We start from the raw sequence: 19,835 nt of genomic DNA on the forward strand, positions 1-19,835 counted from the left end.
ACAAAACACAGTCTCCACAGCAAAGAATTATCTGGTCAATAGTGCTGATTTTGAGAAACCCTGTTCTGAAGTGATATAAAAAAACTCCCTGCTCTCATGGAGCTTACACTCTAGTGTAAATATCATGGTATACACTTGGTTACTTTCTCTCTCCTTGTTCAATAGTTGAACACCAACACCGAAACAGAGCCTGGTACACAACATGAGTTCAATAAATATTTGTCCTGTGAATGAATGAAAAAGACAACAGTCTTCCTCAACCCAAATGACTTACATTAGTAAGTGACAGAATGCATTTGTCCTTAAAATATACATCATTCTCCCAACACCATAGGAAACCAATATGCTTACAACTCTGAGAAGGAAGAGAATTCATCTTTGGATACCACAGTCTGGACCTTGACTTTTGCTCTTCTTGGCAATGATGACATCTGGAAGAAACAGAAGATAAAATCAGCATGATGTGAATCACCTGAATAACTGATCACTTACGTTGTCTACAAAGCAATGTGCCACTCAAAACTAACACTCCAATAGCTCCGCTGTTAAAAAAAAATGCCACAGAAAAAAAAAAAAAATGAGAAGTATTCAAAAGCCCAAACACCGGTTTCCCCTCCTATGAGGCTGCCAAATATAAGAGCAGCTAACAGCCTTCCAATGGTTTCAAAAGTCTGAGGAACGTGGGCCACCTTTGGAAAAATGTAAGCTCCGGTAGGGTGACAACTTTTAGGTTTTTTTAGAGTTACATGCGTGAATATACCGCAAGCACTATTAGATGCTTTATCAGACAGCAAATTATAAAGTCCTTTGTCAAACTATTTTAAGGATAAGAAGTATTTTCCCACTTTTATATCTTCTTACAATATAAAGGCCTATCTATAAAGTTGACAGTCAAATAAATGTTGATGGACTGAAAAGGCAGCCACGTTATTCTTAAAACAAGAACATCTATTCCCTTAGTTTATGGTATTTAAATAAAAGGCTTATTGGAAAATAAAAAATAATCACTAATGTCACTAGAAATAGTTACCAGCTCTTCAAAACACGGAGACAAATAACCAGAGACATCCTACAATATAGGAAGTCAGCAAATTTACTTTAGCTAATAAATTTTATTACCTAAAGAGTGTACGTCAAACCCTAAAATCCACACTAGACTCTGACATGCTTGGAACCCTTTAACCAGTCATGTTACAATGCCTCTAGTTCTAACTTCCACTTAGAAGAAGAAGGAATGCTTCATAGAAATACAAAGGGGTTGTCACAAAAGCATACACGTGCCCTCGGCTCTTTAGCTCAATTCAGTCCAGTAGTTGCAGATTAGTCAAGAGTGCACCCAGAGTAAACCAGGAGAACAAAAGGAAAACAGTCTCCAGGAAGTGGACAGGATAATCTTCCATCTTTTCCTTCACCTCCCTTTGTGGCACTGTACGCTTATGCCAGTCAGCCTTCTTCAAATAAGTGTTTCTAGATACTGATCATAAAGGAATAGGTAACTTTTGATTTCTATGTTATATGAACTTGACTACAACAAAACAAAAACACAAACAAAAAGTTAGTGTATCATGGGGTGCCAGTTCAAATCAAGGCAGAAATGAGTTGTTCAAAAAGTTGTATTAAGACAACAAGCTATCCTTCTGGAGGAAAACAAATATTTAAGTCCTACTGCCATACCCTGAACAAAAATATATTCTACACAACTAATAATTTAAAACGTGCAAAATATTTCTCAGAGCTAAAACAAACAATCCTAAAATTAGTACAGAACCTCAAAAGACCCCAAATAGCCAAAGCAATTTTGAAAAAGAAGAACAAAACTGGAAGTATCACAATTCTGGATTTCAAGCTATATTACAAAGCTGTAATCATCAAGACAATATGATACCAGCACAAAAAACAGACACAAAGATCAATGGAACAGAATAGAAAACCCAGAAACGGACCCACAACTATATGGTCAATCAATCTTCAGCAAAGCAGGAAAAGAATATCCAATAGAAAAACACAAGTCTTTCAACAAATGGTGTTGAGGAAAACTGGACAGCGACATGCAGAAGAATGAAACTGGACCACTTTCTTACACCATACACAAAAATAAATTCAAAATGGATGAAAGACCTAAATGTGAGCTAGGAAACCATCAAAATCCTAGAGGAGAACACAGGCAGCAACCTCTTTAACCTCAGCCGCTGCAACGTCTTACCAGACATCACTCAAGGCAAGGGAAACAAAAGTATACATGAACTAATGGGACTTCATAAAGATAAAAGTCTGCACAGTGAAGAAAACAATCAACAAAACTAAAAGGCAGCCTACACAATGGGAGAAGATATTTGCAAAAAGCATATCTGATATCGGGTTAGTATCCAAAAATCTACAAAGAACTTACCAAAGTCAACATCCAAAAAACAAGTTAAGAAATGGGCAGAAGACATGAGCAGACATTTTTCCAAAGAAGACATCCAGATGGCTAACAGACACATGAAAAGATGCTCAACACCACTCATCATCAGGGAAATACAAATCAAAACAATAATGAGATACCACCCTACACCTGTCAGAATGGCTAAAATTAACAACACAAGAATTAACAGGTGTTGGCAAGGATGCAGAGAAAGGGGAACCCTCTTCACTGTTGCTGGGAATGCAAACTGGTGCAGCCACTCTGGAGAACAGTATGGAGGTTCCTCAAAAAAAAAAAAAAAAAAAAAAAAAAACCTAAAAATAGAACTACCCTATGATCCAGCAACTGAACTATTAGGTATTTACCTAAAGGATAAAAAACAAAATACAGATTTGAAGGGATACATGCACCCCAATGTTTAGAGCAGCATTATCAACAATAGCCAAACTAAGGAGAGCCCAAATGTCCACTGACTAATGAATGGATAAAGATGATGTGGTTTATATACACAATGGAATATTACTAAGCCATCAAAAAAGTGAAATCTTGCCATTTGCAACAACATGGAGCTAGAATGTATTATGCTAAGCAAAATAAGTCAATCAGAGAAAGACAAATACCATATAATTTCACTCATATGTGGAATTTAAGAAACAAAGTAGATGAACATACGGGAAGAGGGGGAAAAGAGGGAAACAAACCACAAGAGGCTCTTAATAGGTTGATGGAGGGAGATGGGTAGGAGATGGTCTAGATGGGTGATGGGTACTAAGAAGGGTACATATGATGAGCACTGGATGTTGTTTATAAATAATGAATCACTGAATTCTATTCCTGATACCAATATTGTACTGTATGTTACCTAAAATTTAAATTTTAAAAAAGGGAAAAAAATAATTAAAAAATAAATGTAAAAGAGATAGTCAAAAAATAAAAAATAAATTAAAAATAAAATGTACAAAATAAAACTACAGGGGGCACATGGGTGGCTCAGTCAGTTGAGGGTCTGACTCTTAACTTCGGCTCAAGTCATGCTCTCAGGGTCACAAGATTGAGCCCCAAGTCAGGCTCTGTGCAAAACATAGAGACTGTTTAAGACTCTCTCTCTCTCTCGAGCTCTCTCTCACTAAAATAAATAAATTTTTTTTTAAAAGCTCTCTCTCTCTCTCTCCCTGTGCCCCTCTCCCCGACTCATGCTCTCTCCCTAAAATAAAAAAAATTTTCATTAAAAAAAATAAAACTACAAAAGTACTACAGAAAATAAATATGACCATTTTCATAATTTAGAGTGGAGGTAGGGGAAGAAAAGTGTTCCTAGGCATAACTCAAAATTTCAAAAGCCAAAAGAGAAACAGATTTCACTATATAAAAATTAAAATTCCAAGTCAGCAGTGGGAGTGCTTCAGAACCAAACCAATTTACTCTGCACTATCATCAAAAAAATCACAAGAAGCAGTACCTGATACCTTGGAACTAAGAATGAAGGGACTAAGGGCTGGTGTAAGTTGTCTGAGGCAAAGAAATATCTCTAGAGGCCCTACTCCACTTCATGCTATTAAGCAACTGCCTGGGGAAAAAGTCTGGAAAGAATAAAACCATCTTTAGACTACAGGACACCAAATACAGTTGTGGGTATGAGAAACATACAGACCAAACAGTAAATAAAGAGGACCCCTCCCCACCAGTCCTCTTCTGCTACTAAGCTCCTAGTCAGACCTTTTCTCCAGGGAGGAAAACGGAAAGACTCTTCTCTGGAGAATCTGACCAGCCCAAAAGTAAAAACCTGAAGATACTAAATTCCCCCAACAAACAACCCAACTAGATCATCTACTCGCACCTCTCCATTCTACAATATACCAGAATTCAGAACATTCCCATACAGACCACCATGCACCAATTCTCACTCCACACTTTAACAGAAATGTGTTTAAAATAGGGGTAGACACACCCATGGCAATCTCATAAAATTCTGAGTAACCATTAAAGAAACAAATATTGTTCTTTCCTGAAACAAATATGTCCAAATTCCCCTTTATTAGGCACCCTGGAAGCAACGTTACCATTGAATGATGAGTAAGATGTAAACTTATCCTCTGACAAGTAGAAAAATATGAATTTGAAAAGGGAGGTGGGGAAGGAGAATATGCTTGAGCACGTAGGCCAATTTCAGACTGGTTCTAGAAAGAGTGTATATAGAAGCTAAGGACCTAGAAATTTTTTCAAAACTGCCTATGCCAGGTATACTCCCAAGGGTATACATATTCCAATTTAAAGGCTGATGTTTCTAGGAGCTGTTTCTCCATCTCCACTCCTCCCAAGTTCCCGTCTTCATATCACAGGACTCATTCAATTAACCAAAATTCCACCCATGTCCATGCTTTTAAATATCTGTATCACCTACTTATTAACAATCCTAATACCTCCAACCCAAATCTTGCCTAAGATTCAGATTTACATAATAAATTATTCATATTGCCTAAGAAACTATGTCAATGCCTCATACTTACCTAAAATGTAACATACCCACAATGAAATCTTGATAACCATTTCTTGTCTTAAAACCCATTCCTACCGGTCTTTCCCATCTCAGTAAATGGCACCATCATCCATCTAAATAGGTGGCTAAGCCAGAACCTTGGAAAAATTTTAATAGCTTCACTGAGCTATAAATGACATACAATAAACTATACATGCTTAAAGTGTACAAACATGGTAAGTTTTGGAATATGTATACACATCTCCACAACCAAGATAATACATCTATCATCCTCCAAAGTTTCATTTGCTAAGCTAAAGCCTTGCAAATCTTTTTTTCCTGTCATCTCCCAGTCTACTAATAAGCAACATAAATTCTTCCTCCAAAATACAGCTTACATTTCTATGATCTCTTTAGTCCCCATATCTCTTATCTAGACTATAATAACCTCTTAACTGGCTTCCCTGCTTCCACTCTTGCCTCTACTACCCATTCTCCACATATGAACCCAAAAGATCATTTAGAAAATGCTTAAAAACCATTCCCACTTCCCACTCCATCCTCCACTTAGAATCAAATCATATTTTTACCATGACCTTCTAAAATGCCCTACAGGACTGCCCCCTGCCTGTCTTTCTAACCACATTTACCATTTGTTGCAGCTCTTCAGCCAGTTACAACATTCTTTCAGTCCCTGAATGAACCACGATTCTTTGCCATCTCAGGTTCACTCTGTCTGGAACACTATTCCCGATGCTTATCAATGGACTAGCTCTTTCTCATTTCTTACAGCTCAGCATTTTAGGCCTAAAATGGGTTTCCAAAACATAGTATTATTATAGGACCCTATTTATTTCCTTTATACAGTACTATATAACATAGTCTAGAATTATCCTTGTTTATTGTCTGCATCCCCCATGTTTACTTCATGGCAGTAAACACCATGAAGGAAGAAACCACATTTGCCTTTTTCTGCATAACACAGAGCTTAGCACTTAATAGCTACCCTATAACATACATGTATTAAATGAACATAAGAATATATACAAAATGGTCTCTATAAAGGAATATACATTTTTCCCCATAACTATTAGGCAATATCACACATGGCACTCATTGTTTTCTTTTTGAAAAAGTGATGGTACAGAAGAACATTCTTATTCTTAGTGGCTTAAGATCTTTCCCTCTCAACGCTGTCTTATCTCTGTGGACACAAGAGCATATTCAAAATCAGTTGCTGTGATGGTCCTAAGGGAGAAGGCACTAAATTAGGGTGAGTGAAAATCGGGAAGGGGGTGTGAAGAAACCTGCACACACATAAACATTACATTAAAAATGGGAAAACCACAATTAGAAATGTTAAGAGCAGAGGGGAACTTTTTAAGAGGCAGCTGAAGAAGTTTCCCCAAGGGTACAAACAGAAGTGCTTGGAATGTCAGCAAAGATCCCTACATAATACAAAGTAACAGACCTGTAAAGATCCTAAGAAATCAGACAGTCCTTCCCCACCCCCCTAATGAATAAGAAGCCTGAGATCCAGGAGATGAGATGGTTTACTCAAAGGGAATGCTCTAATTATGTAGGTAGAATCCAAAGCCCCAAACAGCAAGACCAGCCTTGTTTCCCATTCCACAAACATTATAGTATAACATGCTAGCGCGGGGGAGGTTTAAGGAAAGTTGCCTAGAGTTCCCATTCATTCCTTTCCTCAAGAGTTATTCAGCGCCTCCAAATGCCAGACACGCTGCTGAGGATGCGGATGATGCCGACAAGGCCATGATCTGATGGTAAAAAGGGTGCTTCCTCCCCCATCTCCGATAACTTGAGGTGTGGAAACAAGCTAGGTTTGCCTGGGTTTTCCCATGTCTGTCCCTACGTGCTAAGAGCTGCGATTTGACTGAGAAGACGCGCCAGGTGACACGCGGCAGCTAGGAGGGGTTTTCCGGGTGTAGGTTGGAAGATACAGACCGCAGACCGTAATATGTAATGACACTTCTCACTTTAAAAAGGGATGTTATTTCCCAAATGAGCGCTTAAAAATTTTTAAATGGCCCCAAAACTACCGGAGCCCGGGCGCCGGGTTCACGCGAGCCCGCAGGAACACCGCCAAGGCGGACGCTCAGCTCACCTTCCCGCCCGGCGAGTCAGAAGGCCCGGGATGCTGTGTGTGACCGCATCTTCCGGTTCCCGCCGGAAGTTTTTCAAACGCCGGAAGTCCCGCCTCGCTTCTCCCTGACTCGCGGCAGCAGCTCAGACTGCCGGAGCGGGATGGAGCCAAGCTGGACGGAGGCGGGGCTAAGGCGAGGATCCTTCGGGAGCTCTGAGGCGGGGCCCTACCCGGGGTGTGGCGGGACTGGAAACGAGCACTCTCTCCCCGGATACTACCAGAAGCGGAGCCCGAGGTGCTGTTAACCCGGACCCACCTCCTTGTTCTTTCTCTTTCTCCTCACCCGGCTTACCCTTTGCATCCTGCTCTTTGAAATTCAGTCAAAAATGTTTCATTACATTATTTTTAATTTGCAGTAGAAAAAGGAGAAGCAAGTTATATTCTTTCTAAAGTCAATTTTAAGTGTCGTTAATGAACTTCGCTCAGGGTGTTTTAAGCATACTTTTAGCCTGTTTCATTATTTCCTAGGCCCCGAGATAAGGGTTTTGCTCTAGTCTTATGGAAATACACAAAGTTGGCCTCTTCTGAGAAGCCCTCACACAGCCCTTGAGGTGCATGCTACCCTAATGGAGTTTAACCCTAGAGTCACGTCTGCCTTGCTTCAGTCTCTCAGGCAGCTCGTACTGCCAGGTACACCGATTTGGAAACCGGGTTCTCTTAGAAACTTACTGATAGACTTGGGCAAATCCTTTTATGTCTTTGAACTTGTTTTACCGGCTTCCCTTCCATCCTACCCCTCACCTGGTAAGGTACCCCATTCCATATTAGAGGTAAAAACTCAATTAATTTACTCAAAGTAAACGCAGGTCCCAGATACCTCACCTTGGGCAAAAATGGGAAAACCCTAATCCATTTCATTTTCAGATTCTTGGAGAGTGCTATGACTTACTTATAAGTCCTAAGAACAGTGTCCTAGGCGAGTCTTCCTCTGTATCCCAAATTTCCATTTCCCTTTCCACAAAACACAAAAGTAGCTCCTGCTTTTTGTTTGAATGACTCCAAGGTATCTCGTTTTTTAAATGTTTATGTATATATAAGTATATAATAATATATATATATATATATGTTTATTTATTTTTCAGAGACAGGAAACGAGAGGGGCAGAAGACTGAGACTTGGGACGAAACCAAGAGTTGGATGCTTAACCGACTGAGCCACCCAGGTGCCCCAAATGTTTATATTTTGAGAGAGAGCCTGAGTAGAGGAGGGGCAGAGAGAGAGGGAGACAGAAGATCCAAAGCAGGCTCTGTACTGACAGCAGTGAGCCGATGTGGGGCTCAAACTCGGCAACCATGAGATCATGACCTGAACTGAAGTCAGAAGCTTTAACCCCACTGCCATTCCCTAAGCTCCACTTTTTTTTGACTAACCCAAATTAAGAGCTATAAAGGCCTCCCCAGCAATTCTTTCCCTTTACCTTGAATATATTTTCTCAAAATCAGTATTCAGTAAAAAGAAAAAATGACTTGTTTTTTGGTGATGTATTTTTTTGCCAAACACACTAAATTCTAAACTCACAAGAACAGACAACAAAATTAGATGTAAAATTAGAGAATAAAGTCTGTTGTTAGATCAAAACCCTGGATTTGGGGTGCGTAGCTACCTCAGTCAGTAGAGCATGTGACTCTTGATCTCAGGGTCCTAAGTTTGAGCCTCCCATATTTGGCATAGAGTTTACCTGAAAACAAATTTTTTTTTAAATCTCTACAGAGAAAACAAACATGGATTTGTTTTAGAAGATTATATAGAGCAGCTTTCCATACTAATGACTCATTTCCATGTGTTTTGAGTACTGAAAGGCCAAGCAAGGTATTGAAATACCTTATGAGTGGGCCTTGCTAACTATAGATTCACCCAAAGTAAACATAAATTTTACTAGATAATGTTTGCTATGGGAAGAAAATAGGACTCTTTTTCAATTTAGTAAGTCTGTTCATCTGTATCTTAAGATTCTTGGTCAGTAAGGATCAGTTTCTGAGATTTTTCAGAGTTGGGTTTTTTTTTTTTTTCCTCCTTAATTTGTAGTCTTATGTTGCCTTTCACAGTGATTCCAGAAGGTTTGGAACTGTCTGCTACAATCACAGTCTGCTCCATAATTTCTAGTTCTGAAAATACTAGAGAACACATTACAGTCCAGAATTATGGGAAGGGAAACCAGGCCATAATAATCAACAATAATTTACTATTTACTATTCACCTATTTTTGATGTTGAATTGTGCTATACAGGTTTAAGGTAGGAAGTAAAAACGGTCAAGATAAACCAGTATTTTGCAAAATCTTTTGCCATAATTTCTACCCTGGAGGAATTTACAAACAAGACTGGAGAATATATACAGTTGTAAGAGACAGAGATCCATACAAGACAGTCTGGATTCAAGGGTTAGGTTGTATATCAAAGTAGCCACAGTGGTAAAGTGAGAATGAGTATAAGGATTGGACAGTGGAGTGTTGGATCTTGACTCCTCCATCAGAGATGTTTGCCTTTCAACTGGGGAAGAAAAATGATTAGTAAGTGAAAGTAAATAACCTGTAAGGTTTTAGACATCAGACATCTGGGAAAAATAAAAGCTGGGGTGGTGTCCTCTGAAAGTAATGCAGGTGGCAACCTGCTCCAAAGATAAGTAAGACTGTCCAGAAAACATTTCTCTTGGAATCTTGCAAGACAGCCACTCCCACTAAAAGCTGTCAAGGGAAATTTATAATCACTAAGTATAAACCAGGCCCCACCACAAAGACTGCCTTTTCTCTCCAGGTCCTTGCCCAATCTATTGTTTACTTTTGCACCTTAAGTGCTGAATTTCAAAAAATTCATGACCTTAGCCTGGAATAATCTGGATGCTCACCTGAGACTTATTGCAACAGAGTTTTGGAGTAATGAAACATGTTTTGGAGGCTATTTATTTTATTGCTGCAAAGCATGTAGCTATTCATATGATATTCCTTGGTATGTGATCACTTATACGTTATTATCTGTGTTTTCAAGTCCTTTCCCTATGGTTCTGTCTCCCCAAGGAGACTGTAATAATAGTAATGACTTATATTCATTGATCATCTACCCTATGCCAAGCACTAAATTAAGTTTTTACATGTATGTGTGTATTTAACTCACATAACAGCTCAATGAGATACTGCTATTATCCTGTTTTTATAAGTGAGAAGACCAAGGTATGGAGAAGTTAAATAACTCATCCAAAGTCACATCAGTTATTAAATTGCAGATCTGGATCTAAACCTAGTACTCTGAAAGACCTGCATATACCTCCACTCAAAGCAAAGATCTTTCCTTATCTGTTACATTGGCCAGTGCAAGACTGAATCTTTGAGATGCTCAAGAACTGTTGAATCTCTAAATACACTAAATAAAGTACTATCTACCCACCTGGGATACAACAAGGCTCTTCTCTCCCTTGACTTCAAACTAATCAAAGTTCCATGGGAACAAAAATTCTTAATAAAGATGCACTATATTTTGCACCCGCTAAATTGTAAGGTACTTGGATCTAAGCCTTGGAAATAAGTCTTAGTCATTTTGGTCTCTCCTTCTCTAACTTTTCCCTCCACCCACATAGTGCCCAATAATGCTTGACAAATAATAAGTACTTAATAAAATAGTAGACTAATGCGTGGCCCAAAGAATGTGCCTGTAGTAAAAAAAAATACATCTTTCCTCGCACTATGAAAGTAGTCTAAAGTTCTTGCCACCAGTGAGTTAACCATTTAAAAACTCAAGTGTAGGGGCACCTGGGTGGTTCAGTTGGTTAAGCGTCTGACTTTGGCTCAGGTCATGATCTTGTAGTTAATGGGTTCAAGCCCTGTGTTGGGCTCTGTGCTAACAGCTCAGAGCCTGGGACCTGCTTCTGATTCTGTATCTCCCTCTCTCTCTACCCCTCCCCTGCTCATGCTCTGTCTCTCAAAAATAAGTAAATGTTAAATAAATAAATAAAAACTCAAGTGTACTTATGGAAGTTCAAACTTTTTATCCCTTAGAGTTAATCACCTGGCAAAAGCAGATGAGTGTTTCAGATTAGAGAATGCACAAACTGAAACTAAGCCCTATTTCATGAATTTGCGTATAAGCCTCACCCATCCACTTTCCTACTTCTAGCAGCTCTCATTCCTCATACTGAAACTCATTGGCTTCAATGAGCTTCTCTCAATAATTCAGCCATGAACTTAGATGTTTCCTGCAAAATATAAATGATTATTAAGCAGAGAGGGGATGGCCTGTGTTTTCCAAATGAGAAAGGGGTTTCTTTTTTCTTTTCTTTTTTTTTTTTTTATGATGAAAAAATTTAGATTTAGCCAGCTAGACTCAGTTTAGATGATCCCAATTTTGTTGGCAACATCCAAAGCATCATAGTCAGGAGCCAGTCAAACATATGCTTTCTTTTCTCCATCGGGCCTGATCAGATTGTTGACCTTGGCCATGTCAATGTCATAGAGCTTCTTCACAGCCTGTTTGATCTGGTGCTTGTTGGCCTTGACATCCTCAATGAACACAAGAGTGTTGTTGTCTATTTTCTTCGTGGCTGACTCGGTAGTCACGGGGAACTTGATGATGGCATAATGGTCAAGCTTGTTTTTCCTGGGGGCACTCTCTCAAGGCTATTCGGGCTGTCTTCGGAGACGCAGTGTCTTGGATGGTCGGAATGTAGGTGATGTGCGGATTTTCTTTTTTTTATGACTGTGGATGCCTTTCAGCACTGCTCTCTTGGCCTTCAAAGCCTTTGCTTTGGCTTCGGCTTTGGGAGGGGCAGGGGCTTCCTTCTTCGCCTTCGGCGCCATCTTCGTGAAAGGGGCAAAGGGGTTTCTTGTTAAGAGAGCTAGACCAGGCTGGTGAATGGGTTCCCAAACTTGGCCTTTCCTATTACTTTTTCAGTCTGGGAACAGCAGCACAATTCCAAAGGGCTAGTCTAGTCTGAGGACATTGTTCTAGCACAGATAAGTATGTCAGTTTTTTGTGTAAAAGAAAATAGATTCAATGGATTAAAATCCTGAGTTTTGATAAAATATTGAATGGATCTTGAAGAGCCATCAGTTAAGCCTGAGAAAATTAATTGTAGATTTTTCTAGGAAATGGATATTCAGGCGTGATTCAAAGGAATTAAATACATTTATCTTACATGAAGTAAAATCATAGGACGTACATGTTGAACTAAAATATAATTTCTGTTTTAGCTGAAAACTGAGATTTCCAGTGTTTTGTCCCACTTACTTTTTTTTTTTTTTTTTACAAACCCTCAAGGTATTTTGTAATGAATGCAATTAAAAGCAAAATTAAGACAAAAAAAATACCTGAATAATAGATGAAATACTATATCTATTGCAAGGTCCACTGTTCTGCTCATCACCTGACTGGCAAATTCACTGGCTCAATCAGTTGCATTCATGAGCAAACATATTGTACAATTTTCTCCTGATGAGCTTTTCATCCTCAAGTAGTGTCCAGGGACCCCCTCAAAGGCCTAAAATATCCATTAAATAACCTGAGATCTAAGCAGAGAAACCCCACAAGAGTCATTAGGATCCTGATGATGGCATGGCTGGTTGGGTTGCAGGGAAGGGATGAAAGGCAGCATCTTGGGGCCAGATTTATTTTGTTCCTCACCATAGGGAGCCATGTCTGGAGACTCTACATCAGACCTAGGTTTTGCCTCTAACACCGTTGGTCCATCTTACAGCTTAAGAAGCTGGAACTATCCCGCAAAATGCCTGCTAGAAATGCTTATTCAGAATGCCTGTTGTCAGAGTTTTAATACTGGAAGCCTCACACACTAACTGGAATTCAAATTCAAAAAAGCACTGTGTGTCAGATCAGTCTATGTCCACATTTGTGTACCTGCCTTTTTTTTTTAATCGTGTTTTTTAGTATAATTTACATAGAGTAAAACCTAACTATTGTATTCTGACAAACACATACGGTCATGTAACCACCACCACAATCAAGAAATAAAACATTTCCATGACCTAAAAAAAAATGCCTCTTTGTAGTCAGCCTCCTCCCCATCAGCCTCTGCAACCATTCATCTGTTTTCTGTCTCAATAATTTTACCATTTCCAGATTGTCATATAAATGGAATCATGCAGTAAGTAGCCATTTGAGTCTGGTTTCTTTCACTTAGGATACTGTATTTGAGATTAATCCATGTTGTTTCATATATCAGTAGGGTTTTTTATTGCCGGTTAGCAGTCCGTTGTGAATGTACCACAGTTTGTTTATCCATTCAATAGTTGATGCACATCTAGTTTTTTCCACTTTTTGGCTATTTTTAATGCTGCTATGAACATTCATGTACAGGTGTTTTGTGTGAACATATATTTTCATTTTCTTGGGTGGGTAAATAACCTATGAACAGGATTGTTGGGTCATGTGGTAAATATTTAGTTTTATGAGACTACTAAATTATTTTCTAAAGTGGCTGTACCATTTTGCATTCCCACCAGCAATGCATGAGATCTCCACACCCTTGCCAGGACTTGATATTATATAGTTAGTTTGTTTTTTCTTTATTTCTTTTTTTTTCTACCCTTTAATAGGTGTGTAGGAGTATCTCATTAGAGCTTTAATTTGCATTTTCTTAATGACTAACGGTGTTTATTAGTAATGTGTTTATTTGCCACCCATATATCTTCTTTGGTGAAGTGTTTGTTAAAATATTTTCACAGTTTTTCATTGGGTTTTTTGATTTGTGTATCATGACAGTTCTTTATATATTGTGCATACTAGTCCTTTATCAAATATGACACTTAGCTTTAAGAGTCATAAGTTAGCACAGGCAGTTGCCAGCACAATAGCACACAGAAAACTGATTTCTTCTCTAACCACAAAGAAAACTCTGCCACAGCCAAATATTCTTCAAGAAGCTAGCTAATAGATGTTATCAAAACCACCAACATTTTTACATACATGAATTTTCCTGCAACCAACATTACCACATACAGAAAACATTGTTTGGAGGAAAAAATGACCTAATTTCACACTGAAAGATGATCACCCTAAAAGAATGCTTTAAAATTGAGAAGGTGGTACCCACAAGCTTTAGCAAATAATGTGGAAAGTTAGCTAAACCATAATGTTCATACAGCATTACTGGATATTTTGGTTAGACTGGACCATGATCTGAATATAAGAAAATCCAAATAGTTTACCAAGAAACTCCTGCTGGATCCTGCAACTTATAGAGTTTAGCAGAAGTAGGTACCAAAGGAATGCCTATCTGGCTCAGCCAGTGGAGCACAAGAGTCTTGATCTTGGGTTGTGAGTTCAAGCTCCACGTTGGGTGCAGAGATGACTTAAAAATAAAAGCTTAAGGAAAAAAAAGGAGAAATAGGTATTGCATATATAAGGGCCATCTATAGCTTTCTGCCACAAGCTTTTGTCAGTTAAAAGACGCAGGTCTATAATTCCCAAAACTTTCAAACCTGTTTCTAGAAATTATTAATTAGTGTTTCCCAAACTTCAATATACATGAGAATCACCAGCAGAGCTCTTTTTAAATGCTGATTTCCACCCACTAGCCCCCAGGATCCCAATTTAAAGAGTTTAAGCTGGTGTCTACATGTGCATGAGAACACCAGGTGACCAGATGGGGTATCTATGCATTACAAAAAGATTGGTCTAATTCTTACTGGGCACTTGATTTAAGAAAGTTAGATGGGATGCCTGGGTGGCTCAGTCAGTTGAGCATTTGATTCTTGATTTTGGCTCAGGTCCTGAGCTCACGGTTCATGGGATCAGAGCCCTGAGTCAGGCTCCGTATTGACAGCACAGAGCCTGCTTGGATTCTCTCTCTCTCTGCCCCTCCCCTGCACATGCTCTCTAAACAAACAAACAAACAAACAAACAAATAATCTTAAAATAAAAAAGGAAGTTAGAGGACTGAGCTGTGGCCGTATGGTTTCTAAATATAGTGTTTTACGAGGCTTAACCTTAAACATGCCCTTCCAAAAGGAAGACCAGATATTCAGTTCCTACTAGCCACACTAACTACCATGGTGTAGTTTATTAATTGAAAATAGCTTACACTTACAGATTGCTTGATATTTGTAAGATACTCTGCTAAGTATATACTTTGTTTGTTTTAAAAGTAACTTTAAAACAAATAGGTGATATATTTATCCCTATTTTAAGATGATGGAACTGAAGCTTAGAAAGTTTAATTCACCCCAAATACAGAACACAATTAAATATATGTACCACAAACCTCAAGAACTAAAAAAATATATAGTTATATGCCTACTTCAACTAGACCTTTATGTATTAGTTACCTATCACTACGAAACAAATTACCCCAAAATAATTTTTTAGTGTTGTAAATATTTTAAATAATCTCCCGGTAAATAAACTGAATGAACTGGAGTCCAGAGAGACAGAGTCTGGATAAGTAAGAGTACATATTTTAAAAATATATTAAAAATAATGCCTTAAAAAATGTCCGTAGGCTATTTCATAAAATAGTAAAAACTTCCAGTTACAAGATAAACAAGTTCTAGGGATGTAATGTACAACATAATGACTGTAGTTAACAATACTGTATATTTGAACGTTACTAAGAGAGTAAGATCTGAAAAGTTTTCGTCACGTGGAAATGTTTTATGTTAGTTGCACATTAAACAATCAATCTTATTAAAAAATAAATTTGTATAAAGTTAGGTCTGTCCTAATTCTAGGAAGTGGTGTATTTGTAACCGAAAACACAAACCACTGAGAATTGTTCATTTCGCTGCTGGGACATTAAGCTTGCTTCACTCCGCACCAGCCTGCCTACAACAAGGAACACAAATGCCAACAGTAATTGATGGCAACCACCTGGCTCCCGCTCTTATCCTCAACCAACCAGCTCCCATCTCTGTCAAGCTTAAAAGTTCTGACCCTAAAAATTTTACTTCTGTGTTAAACTCTTTTGAGTTATTTTCACAATAGTCCTGGTATCATCTCACCTCTTCAACACTGGTTATCAGTTATTCTTTGCCACTCAGGATTGCTAGGATTGATTTTGCCTACTTGAGATTTAATACTATGTTTTGTGTGTATAAGACATTCAGAGTGGTCTGGGAAGTGGATCTTTGCATTTCTAAATATCATCATCAACAGGAATGAGTCAGCAGTGCTGTTTTAATGGCATAACTGCCAACATCTTCGAGTCGTTCACTGCAGTTGCTTCCTGGTTTATTTAGCAAACACCATGTATGAGCTATCGTGGTATCCCTGTTGTTGCCAAGTGCACTGGTGCCAATTAAAATGTTTTTCTTTTTCTTTTCAAGATATTTCCCTCCTCACTCATCTAGATGCTGCTAGATGGTTCTTCTGGAAGTCAAAGTCTAACAAAAACAGAACATCTGATATATTTATGCCTTGCCTTATGGGACAGATTCATCAGTAGAACTGTCAAGGAAGCAATGAGGGAAATAGCTATATTGAACTTAATTTTAACCAGCAAATATCTAGTTGATGATTTACAAGTGACAAAAATCCTGGGAAAAAGGAGTGATGTCTGCTGGAGTTAGTAGCTGGCCGGGCACAGTGCTGGACTCTGGATGAAGAGTGATGCATGCAGGCACAGCCCTTCCTTCACAGTGCTCGTCTGTCATTACTAGGAACAAACACAAAACTGTACAAATCTGAATGAAGCAGTGGTGTCGACTCATGTCCAGGTGACTTTTTTATTTTTATTTTTTATTTTTTTAATTTTTTACTTTAGAAAGGAAGAGAGAGTGTGTGAGCAGGGGAGAGGAGCAGAGGGAGGGAGGGAAAGAGAGAGAGAATCTCAAGCAGGCTGCATGCTCAGTGCGGTTCCCAATGCAGAGTCCCATGACCCTGGGATCATGACCTGAGCCGAAATTAAGAGTCAGATGCTCAGCTGACTAAGCCACCCAGGCACCCCTCCAATTGCATTTTTTAAATTTGAATTTATGATTCTAACATTTTATTTGTCAACATAGTTATGGGATTCAAAATGCAAAACATATGAAAAGGAATGTAATAGAAATTATCACCTCTGTTCCCCAACCACTTAATACCCATCCCTATGAGCAACCTGTGTCACTGATTTCTTGCAAATCCTCCTAGGGAAAATTTTTTGCGTATGCAATCAATTGAAATAATATATTTTATCAAACCTAGGATGTCATTAATTGCATATAAGATGCAAATATTATGTTTATATATACTGTATATACTATTTATTATATATACTATAAATATGGTATATTATTATAATACTACAAAGGATTTTTTAAATCCCTGCCAATTAAACTATGTCTTGGTGTCGATTGTACAATGAATTCTAATTTCAAAGACATCAAAAATGTGAAAACCTGTGCATTTTAGAACCAATGAAATATGGTCTATATATTTTTTAAAATTTTACACAAAAGATAGTAGCCTACATTTATTATTTGTACCATGCTTGCTTCACTTAACAATTTCCTGGAGCTTATTTTGTATCAATATCTAAGGCATTTTGTTCTCGTTTTTAATGTGGGAGCACTGTGAAAAGTAGTCTTTAATGAGTATGTCCTATGTCAGAAAGTGAAAAGGGAAAGAACAGGACACTCTTTGGAAAAGATCATGAATAAGCTGCAGAGGACTGGAGAAGAAAACCCAGTGATGCTTATTGTGTTTCTTCTGCATGGATAAAGATATTCAAATTGGAAAATGTAGAACAAATATCATGAAGAAAGACTTAAGTTTGCCATAAAAGAAAAAAAAACTCGAAGATGATATTGAGTCCTTTTACAGAAGTTAAAGTGTCTGAGTGTGCACAAAGACAAATCACAACTAAACACAGATGTAACAACACACAGATGTGACAAAATCATTCTTCAGAATTACTGTGAAATACGAAGGAAAGAAGAGGTGACTGGGGATGGTATGAAAGGTGTTTACAAAAGGCAAAAATGTAGATTATGCTATATACAGATTTGTAAAGTTTCTCATTCACAAAACTTTTATAATATATTATTAAAAAGATAGTTTAGGAGTTCCTGGGTGGCTCAATCGGTTAAGTGTCCAACTTTGGCTCAGGTCATGATCTTGTGGTTCACGGGTTCAAGCCCCACATTGGGCTCTGTGCTGACAGCCCAGAGCCTGGAGCCTCTTCAGATTCTATGTCTCCCTCTGTCTCTGCCCCTCCCCTGCTCACATTCTGTCTCTCTCAAAAAAAAAATAGACATTAAAAAAAAATGTTTTTAATAAAAAGATAGTTTGTTAGCATTTAAAAAGTAAAAATGTCATACTTTTTTTTTTGTAATTTAAAGAAGAAGAGGTAATTAGGAAGGCCCAGAATAGGTTCGCTGGAAATTTTATGCCTAGCTTATGCCATCTAGGTGTCTAAAGTGATGGCTTACTTTGCCAGCGAACTAAATGGTTATACCCTGTCAACAGTCAGGTGACTGTTCCCTTCACCTGTGCCCTGAGTGACCTATAAAGAACAACAAACATGCATTGTGTGTCAACCACACTCAAACAAAAAAAGATTCTCCCCCTCAAAAAAGAAGAAAACAACGACAAGCATAACCCGGGGAAAAATGGAACTCGATTCAAATCCTGTCTCTGACACTGCATAGTGACCTTGGGCATGTCACTTCATCTTACTTTTCTTTCTCTAAAATGAAGAGATTACATTTATTATTTCCTAACTTTGTTCCAGTGAGTTACATTTTAATTAAACCTGGTTGTGATTACATTATATATAACTATATATATTTTAACTATAACCTGGAGAATTTGGAAGATCTAGAGTTTGTTTATGTAAGTAAGCAAAGTGTCTGCTGTCTTTCATGAAATCTTCATGGAAGTGATGAAGAAATGTGGATTCGATTTCCACCTAGTTCCAATCAGGCTGGCAATTCCACACAACGTGTTCATTGATAAATCAAATAAAATCATTCTACTGGGGAAAAAAAACAATCTCTGAAATCAGTAAAAGGAAATTTAGTAAATTTGTCCTTGAACTCCTCTATTTCTAACAGTTTGGAGGTTCCTCAAAAAGTTAAACATAGGATCTAGCAATTCCACCCTAGATATATACCCCCGAGAAATCAAAGATGTATTCATATAAAAACTTACACATGAATGTTCATAGCACTATGTATAAGAAGCAGGAAGTGGAAATGACCCAACTGACCATCAGTTGATGAAAGGATAAATAAAATGTAGCACATTTATACAATGGAATATTATCCAGCTGTTAAAGGGAATGAAGTACTGATATATACTACAGTATGGCTGAATCTTAAAAACATGATCCTAAATGAAAGAAGACAGACACAAAAGACCACATATTATATGGTTCTGCTTATATGAAATGTCCAGAATAGGCAAACGAATACAGACAGAAAATACATTGTTGGTTGGCAGGGTAATTGGAATGGGGCGATGGGGAATGACTGCTAATGGGTCTTAAAATAAAAAAAGAAAATATGCTGTCTTGAGTTTCATCGACACTTGAAGACATTGAAATTGAGTCAAGTATTCCCAGGATCATCACAAAAACTTTGCTAATGGCTATTTTCTTCATTTTACAGAAAGGGAACCTGAAGTTATTTGTCCAAGAGCACTCCACTAGGAAAGGGAGAGCCAGGCTTTGAACCCAGTTTATCTGACTCTAGGGCCTGTGTGCCTGACCACTGAACCATACTTGCATTAAGAAAAGATAAAAAGTACAAGGGCACCTGGCTGGCTTAGTTAGTAGAGCATGCAACTCTTGATCTTGGGATTGTAAATTCAAGCCCCACATTGGGTGTAGAGATTACTTAAAAATAAAATCTTAAAAAAAAAAAAAAA

The 19,835-nt window shown here is 38.0% G+C and overlaps 1 protein-coding gene, 1 long non-coding RNA gene and 1 pseudogene across 15 annotated transcripts in view; 1 reads left to right on the top strand and 2 right to left on the bottom strand.

The window, feature by feature from the left end:
• Window positions 1-7,123, bottom strand: part of SRBD1 (S1 RNA binding domain 1) — a 226,676-nt gene extending 219,553 nt beyond the window's left edge. For 8 of the 14 annotated variants that reach the window (XM_045055090.1, XM_045055089.1, XM_045055092.1 and 5 more), the window contains exons 1-2: window positions 5,531-5,657; window positions 352-431 (exon numbers count right to left, since the gene is read on the bottom strand). In XM_045055090.1, coding sequence (XP_044911025.1) covers window positions 352-431; window positions 5,531-5,533 — 83 coding nt within the window. In that variant the 5' untranslated portion in view covers window positions 5,534-5,657. Of the gene's footprint in view, window positions 1-351; window positions 432-5,530; window positions 5,663-6,943; window positions 6,968-7,008 lie in introns of those variants that run through there. The other 6 variants (XM_045055088.1, XM_045055091.1, XM_045055086.1 and 3 more) reach the window with 6 other exon arrangements.
• A 19-nt stretch (window positions 7,124-7,142) lies between these two features.
• LOC111559812 lies at window positions 7,143-16,793 on the top strand. The gene is made up of 3 exons (XR_002741121.2): window positions 7,143-7,282; window positions 8,130-8,209; window positions 16,313-16,793. It is a non-coding gene; the product is annotated as an uncharacterized LOC111559812 (long non-coding RNA).
• Window positions 11,339-11,841, bottom strand: LOC123384680 (annotated as a pseudogene).
• Window positions 16,794-19,835: the final 3,042 nt, after the last annotated feature.

This window comes from Felis catus, chromosome A3, assembly GCF_018350175.1.
Source record: "Felis catus isolate Fca126 chromosome A3, F.catus_Fca126_mat1.0, whole genome shotgun sequence".
Classification (NCBI taxonomy): Eukaryota; Metazoa; Chordata; class Mammalia; order Carnivora; family Felidae; genus Felis; species Felis catus.